This window comes from Cucumis sativus, chromosome 4, assembly GCF_000004075.3.
Source record: "Cucumis sativus cultivar 9930 chromosome 4, Cucumber_9930_V3, whole genome shotgun sequence".
Classification (NCBI taxonomy): domain Eukaryota; kingdom Viridiplantae; phylum Streptophyta; class Magnoliopsida; order Cucurbitales; family Cucurbitaceae; genus Cucumis; species Cucumis sativus.
The window spans coordinates 17789173-17797172 of record NC_026658.2 but is presented as its reverse complement, the minus strand read 5'-3'; the positions used below and the strand labels follow the sequence as shown (position 1 = coordinate 17797172).

Genomic DNA, 8000 nt, shown 5'->3' with positions numbered 1-8000 from the left:
TACCAAAATGTTTAGGCTTACCTATTCTATTCAACAAACCAAAGAGAAGGTAGGCCCAAAAAGAATTCACCCAACTTACGGTTAGAGTGGTCCCGATCGTCCGATCAAACCATGATTTGAATACATTCAACGGTGATTAGACTACGACGTACCTTACTTAAACTAAACATCACCAACATGGAATCATTATTAATCACACCCATTTGTCAATGACCGGGACTGATCTCCGAATCTAAATCCGACGACCCTAAACATCCCGCTCACACCGGGACGTCCCACACTCCAATCTCACCGTCAAACATATCAACGGCTCTGATTACAATCCCATCCCCTCACCGGGTCCCACCAAAGGATTCTCACTATAAATATATAAACCTGGTCCTTCGTCTCCGATTCGCACCATTTCTATCCTTTTTGTTTTTTCGATTCTCATTTTCTCTAAATTACATTTCAATCTACACAGATCCAACCAAACCCCATTTTCTTCTTCATCTTCTTCATTTTTCTCCTTTAGGGTTTCTTTCTTTTTTTGCTAATTTGCGCACTACTTATCCTGCGCCGTCGCTCTGTAATGTTGCCGGCGATGCGTACAACTACTTTTCTCATTAGAATTTCCAGGTATAGGACTGGCTTTTGAACGAGAAAATACGGATTGAAGATACTCGAACATTCGGGTTTTCTCTTAATCGGACTCCTTATGGATGGTCAGAAAAGTCCGTTGAAGCTTACAAGAACTCACTCGTCCTTACTCCGTTCTTCTCCGACTTTCCGATCGTCTATTCATAGTTTATCGTCCATCACAGAGGGGGAGCTCATCGCCGTCCATCAGGAGGATGATGATGAAGAGAAGCAGAGGCCTAAAAGGCCACGTAGGTCCGGTTCATCGCCGAGAACCGGAGTGAACCGATTTGCGAACCGTGTTCTTGCTACTGCTTTGTTCCTTTGCTTTACCTTCTTCTCCTTGCTCTTTGCGTTCTTCTTTTTGAGGAAGGATGGGTTACTTCCGTCGGAAAACTTGTTGTTGGCCTTGATTTTTATTGCTATTACGCTTGTATTTGTGAGCAAGAATAAGGGGTTAATTTTACATATTCATTCGTTTATCAAGCATTCCTGGCATCGGAACACGACCAGATTTTGTTTCTCCAGGACAGATTCGACTCCGGTCCAGTGGTACATTGGGGATTCGAACGAGACCGAAGACGACGCCGAAAAGCAGAGGAAAATTATTAGAGAAGGCGTAGAGTTCTATAGCAATGGCGATTTCTACGAGGGAGAGTTTCACAACGGCAGTAGTAATGGAAGTGGGGTTTATAACTATTTCCTAAGTGGTAGATACGAAGGTGATTGGGTCGATGGGAGGTACGATGGCTATGGGGTTGAGAGCTGGGCGAAGGGAAGTCGTTACAGAGGCCAATATCGACAGGGTCTTAGACATGGATTTGGAGTCTATAAGTTCTTCACAGGGGATTCCTATGCCGGTGAGTGGTGCAATGGCCAAAGCCATGGCGTTGGGTTTCAGACTTGCGCTGACGGTAGCTGCTATGTTGGCGAGTTCAAGCGTGGCGTTAAACATGGCCTTGGATGCTATTACTTCAGGTAAAACTAAATCAGGCATTTCAATCGTTTTGATTTGTTTCTTCTTGTTTTTGGGATCTAAACGATTTCCCTTAAGCTTGCGTGTACTTGAATTTCATCGAATTACTCTTCTTTTGGATATTTATTGCTTATAGTTAAGACAACAGTGAAGTATTTGAGCCCACAAATCTGTTTATAAGATATCTTAGGCGAGCGTCTTAGTTCAATTTTGCAGCATTTCTGGTAGGCACCTGGTTGATGTTATTGGGTATTAAGTCTCTTTTTGTATAAACGTAATCCCGCTAGAATTGGTAACTATGTGATCATCTGCTTCCAGGCTGTTTCCCAATTTGTTTTAGTATTATGAACATCTGGTTCTGAATCGATTTGGTTATTTACTTGAAACAAAGAAATGTCTCTATTTGGAGTTCACTTCCTCTCATGATATTGTCAAATCTAGCAAGAGATAGAATATCCGATAAAATGTGTGAGTTCAATTTGACTTTAAGCTACAATAAGGGCTGCATCTTGATGACCCATCTCATAAATTATCTTGTTCTTTACGCTTCTAGCATTGAAATATCTTTTGTTTATTGAGAAACTAGCTATCTGGTTTTCTGTTTGGAGTACATAAATTTTAACCAAGATCCCAAATTGCATCTGTAGAAATGGAGATAGATATGCTGGTGAATACTTTGGTGATAAAGTACACGGTTTTGGAATCTACCATTTCGCGAATGGCCATTGTTACGAAGGATCATGGCATGAAGGACAAAGGCAAGGATATGGCACATATACTTTCCGAAACAGTGAGGCGAAATGTGGCGAATGGGATGGTGGGAGCTTCAAGCATCCTCTCTCACCACTAAACGATACCGTTCTCCAAGCTGTTCAGGTACCTAGTTTCAATTCATCCATTGATCTCTAGCCACCAAAACTGTGAGAGTGTTAGCTATAGCTGAGTATTGAAATGAATTCTGATGATGTTTGTACATAATCCAGGCATCAAGAAAGGCAGCAAGGAATGCTATAAATCTTCCCAGGCTAGATGAAGAAGTGAATAAAGCCGTGGTTGCAGCTAATAGAGCGGCCACTGCGGCGAGAGTCGCTGCCATCAAAGCCGTTCAAAATCGAATGGATGGTAAATTTTGCGATTCTGATGTTTAAGGCTTTTGCTTTGCTTGTTGCTAATTTTACAAGGCAGGCAAAAAAAAAAAAAAAAAAAGAAAAGAAAAACCCTGGTGGCTAAAAACTCACCGGAGGTGTTTTTAAGTTTCTATCATTCACACTTCAACCTGTATATATAACCATGTACATTAATGAAATAGAAAGCACTTTTCTATCTCACCTTTAGATTTTAAATCTCTTCCCCCACACTCCATAATCACTAAACGATATCATTCTCCGTTTCTATTTTATAAATGTTTGAAAATTACTTTAAAAATAATGGGCTTAGTGATAATCTGTATTAGTGTTATGGCCTCTTCTTTAACCAAGTCACGATCACACCGCTTCATGTTTAAATTTTTTTCAAGTATAAAACACTTCTAGGAACCAAGGTAATACGACAATTTTTAGAAAAAATTAAGAGTATCTTTTAAATAAATGATGACAAAGTTCAATATTTTTTTAAATAATTTATTTGAGGTTTATTTGATTCTATAAGTATTTGTCTCTTTATTTATTGGATTAATTAATTTCTGAAGCATAAGAATGGAGCTAAGCCATACGTTGTCTCAATAAATAAGCATAATTTCCACTCATATACATATATATGTATATATATACAATCAAGCCATCTCTATCCGTAGAATTTTTCCTTATTATTATTTATAATTTATGACTTAATTATTCAATTATATAATTTTTTATAGCAAAGGATCATTTAAATGGTTGTGTAGCCTCAATTTCAAATCCAGAAACAATATTAGCATTATTTTTTTTGGGTAGGTGGACGCAAAAAGGGGAAATTTGTAGGCCATATAGCTTCAACCTTTTGACTTTGAAAATACTTCTAATTTCAACTATATCATTTATTTCAAGTTTCCACAACTACCAATTCTTTTTGTACAAAATAAATATTTGGTTATTGTTGGTTCATTCATTATTAGTTAAAAATTATCTCACGAGTATCCGGTTAAATTCAGTCTAAAATTAATTTGAATTTTTTAACATCAACTCTATAAAGAACAACTTTTTTTTTTTCAAAATGAAAATAGAGCTCCACTCTTAGATCATGGTGGGAGGGGAGGCACGGTGTTGATTGGATTGGGTAGAAGATTAGGTTTCATTAAAGTATGAAAGAATGTGATATAAGTTGAATTTATATGTTTTGAAAGGAAGAGGTTGGAACATATATCCAAGGAGAATTAGAAAGAATTTTCTTGATTTTAATTTTGTGGAGTGTTTAGGGAGAAAATGGAAGAAAATAGGATAGTTTATGATGGCAATAGAAAAGAAGACATGTGCCATGATTCTGTCCCATAGGATAATGGTATGAGTTTTTGAGGGATCACTTGGTCATTATCTCTACACATAGCACATGCCTCCATCATGTGTCTCTATATCTATAATATATATATATTTGTGAATGAAGACATTACTTCTTTTAGTTTCTACCAATAAAATTATGTTCAAAACTCTCTCTTCCTCTAACTCATCATCACTTTAAAAACCTTTTCTTTTCTTTCTCAGCTCTTTACCTTCATTTTGACTTTTTTAATCATATTTATTTTACTTTCCAACTGCTTTTTGCTTACTAGTCCTCATTAGTGTAATTAAATGCTATACCTCCCTATTTTATTTAAATATCTCTTTGACAATTCAAATCTTTTTTTCTTTTGTTTAAATAATCCATGGAATCAATTTCAAAAGAAATATAAAGTTAACAACTTCTTTTAGTTTTGAACTCTTTTTAATCAGATTTGGAGGATAGATCTACCAACTTTTTTTTTTTTTTTTAAGTCAGATGTGATAGTAACGTTAGGCTACATTAATATTTATGTTTATTTGATCTATAGACTTTGAAAAGTGTCTAAATAAATATCTATGTCTAAAAGATTTTTAAATTTTTAAATTTTGTGTTGTTTGATACTTAACCTATTCAAACCACGAATGAATTTATTAGATATAAAATTTAATTTTATTTAGAAATTTAAGATGCCAAGTTTGAATGATTTGCTTTTTGGTTTTTTTACTTTTGAATTTTAAAAATTAAGATTATTTTCTCGATTGTTAATCAAATTTCAAAAACTAAAAACAAAAATTAAATTATTTAGCTTTCCAACTATGTATGAAGAGCAAGTTAAGAACTTTAGAGGTGTAATGAATACTTAAAAAAAACAAAAAACAAATAGTTATTATATGGGAGCTAAACCTTTTAATATCATTTATATATGCATCTAGCTATTAGACAAAATAAGAAAAAAATGATAAAGTTCAAAGCATGTATACATATATTTTTTTTCAATTTCAACATATCTCACACCAAGTGTACCGAGACATATTAGACACATTATTAAATTTAGAAAGTGAATATGAATGTAAGTTTAGAGTTCTATTATACATTTTTTATATTTCTTAAATCATACATAAATAAAAAAAAGTTTAAAGAGTAAAAAGATTGTTTTGGGCAAGGACTATAAAAAACTATAATAAAAACTGTCTTGCTACAATAAATACTATTTAAAAATTCTCACTTAGATATAGCAAACATTATTTCAAAACTTTTCATTTACTACTATTTTTATTGTTTGCTGCATAATTTACTATTTTACCTTGAATAAGTTTTAGCTATTGATTACAATGCTTACTATTTTATTCTAAAACTAGCTAAAATAGTTATAATTTTCACCTCAAACACATTACAATAACGTTATAACGTCTCAAACAAAAATTATCTACATCTAAAACTCAAACTATTATAACTAAGCGTATGTAGAGCGTAAGTTGTTGTCCGAAAAAACATGTAAAGTTTGTAATTTAAGTTGAAAGCATTTTGAAGGTAAGTGGAAGTGCAGTGATTAGAAATTGAAAAGTTAAAACCTTTTGGAAGTTGAATTTTGAATAAGATGGAGAGGCAAACAAAGAAACAAAAGGATGTGGGAGAAAAAGAAAAAGAAGAGGAAGGAAGAAGACAAGTCCAAAATTTGTTAAAAAGAGAGAATGGTTTAGAATTGGATTTTAGTGGTTGATGAAATGATGGTTGGTTCTAAAAGCCATTTTGTTTATGAAAAACAATGGTTTAGTTTGGTTATTATAATGAGAAAATGGGAAAAGAAAGAGAGAGAGAAAGAAAGAAAGAAAGAAAGAAAATGCATGAGGTTTTTGGAAAGCTTAATCTCAATCAACACTCTGTCTCTGACACCAAACATAAAAACATGGAGGAAGACAGGCACTATGTGTGAGTGTGTTTTGTGTTTATGCATTATTTTGGTCTGTCCCTTTCTTCAATCTCTTTCTTTTTCCCATCTCTCTTCTTCTTCTTCTTCTTCTTCTTCTTCCATCTTTTCTTTTCTTAAACAATTGCCTTGATCAACTTAGTTTATTCATTGGGATGTCATCAATTTCAAACAAAATGGTCTGTAATATTTGTACTATCCATCTCTAAATTAAATTCTATACTCCATGCATAGTAAAATAACAACAATAGTTATATTTTTATATGTATTGTAAAAGCTAATGGCTTGGTTGGTTACCTACTTTCATAATTGTTAGACTTTAAAACATAGGTAGATTCCAACTAAGAGAAATTTAACTATACTGATTTAGTTAAGCAAAGTATTAGTAACATGTTTGAATGTTGGAATTCTTTTATCTCTTCTTAGAAATAAAATTACTTTAATAAATTTTAACCCCTCTTTGGGCAAAACATGAAGCAGTTTCTAACCAATTCTCATTACTTTTGTTTTCTCATTTAACATCTTAAAAGGAAGAAATAACCTTTTATTAATCGAATATTAAAAGAAAAAGTAAATTATTAAAATTATTTTTACTATATTTTGTTAATAGTTTTAATATTTTATTATTCCCGATAATTTTTCTTTATTAATACGATAAAACATCAAGTTTTCTTTTCTAAATGTTGTTTTGGTCTTATAATTTGAAATTTATTCAAGTTGAATTTATAACTAGTCAAATTTTGGTCTCTAACTTCATCTACTTTTAACAAATTTTAAATCAACTTCCAAATGCTAATTTGTAATTATTTGTCTTTTAAAAGTTAGTATCTAGAACATTTTTAGTATAAAATTAAAAAATATAATTATAATTTATTGTTTTCTTGCGTAAAAATTAGAAAATTATTTTAAATGATAAAATATTTACAAATATAGCAAGATATCACAATCTATATGTGATAGACCACGATAGACCAAGATAAATTACTCTTTGTGTCTATCATGATACAAATAGAAATATATCACGATCCATTTATAATTTGTGGTATTTTGGTATATTTTATAAATATTTGAGTTTATTAGAAAATAACTCTAAAAATTATTATTATTATTTAATTAATTTCAGTAAAAAAAACTAAAATTGGATAATTGAAAGTGTATAAAAAAATCATTACATATGAGTGTACACAAGTTGAGTTTGATTGAGTTTGAAGAAAATTATGGACCAACCCAAAATATCCGATTAGCAAAAGATGAACCCCTATCGCTTCAATATGCAAAGATTAACCCAACTCAACCCAACATAGAAAATGCAGCTTGGGTTGGGTTGAGTTGGCGGGTTTTTTTTCTTTCTTTCATGTATCCATAATTTAGACAAATTTTCATTCAAGGTGCAGGGTGCAAGGTGACATATATGTTATACATTCAAATTTCAAGTCTACAATATTCATTTAAAAGTGGGTTCACATTTAGGTATGTATATATATATATATAATCGGGTTGGGTCGGGTCAAGTTGACCCCTTACTTGCACAACTCGACTACGCAGCTCAACTTTTTTTTTCTCCAATTTTCCTAACCCAACCAAACCCTTATGATTTGGTTTGGATAATTTGAGTTGATCGAGTTACCGATTTTTTTTAACACCCCTATCAAATAAAGAGGTTGAGATTTTAAAACCTTCAACTTAAAAAAGAAAAAACATTTCAATTATCAATTAGAGCTAAGTCATCATGGTAGAAAATAATAACAATAATAACAACAATAACTATATAACAAAATATATATATGTATATTGATAGGGCTATAGGGTTTTGTTTTATGCATTTGAACATTAACAATATTTGTTAAAGTTTTGGTTAGGAAAGGCAATAAAAAAAAACAAATTAAATGCAAGATATTGCATATATAACTGTTACCCACCAAACAAAAAAGAAACAACTTTTGATGTGCAAAATTTAAATTAGAAAAAAGAAAAGGAATTATGTATTTATCACACACACAAAACCCTACATTTCCATCATTGAAC

The 8000-nt window shown here is 31.9% G+C and overlaps 1 protein-coding gene across 1 annotated transcript; it reads left to right on the top strand.

Moving 5' to 3' along the window:
* The first annotated feature begins 388 nt into the window (after positions 1-388).
* On the top strand, positions 389-2922 carry LOC101216886. The gene is made up of 3 exons (XM_004142570.3): positions 389-1596; positions 2242-2470; positions 2578-2922. Exons 1-3 carry the CDS (start codon positions 698-700, stop codon positions 2740-2742), a joined length of 1293 nt encoding a protein of 430 aa, XP_004142618.1. The 5' UTR covers positions 389-697; the 3' UTR covers positions 2743-2922.
* The last annotated feature ends 5078 nt before the right edge of the window (positions 2923-8000 follow it).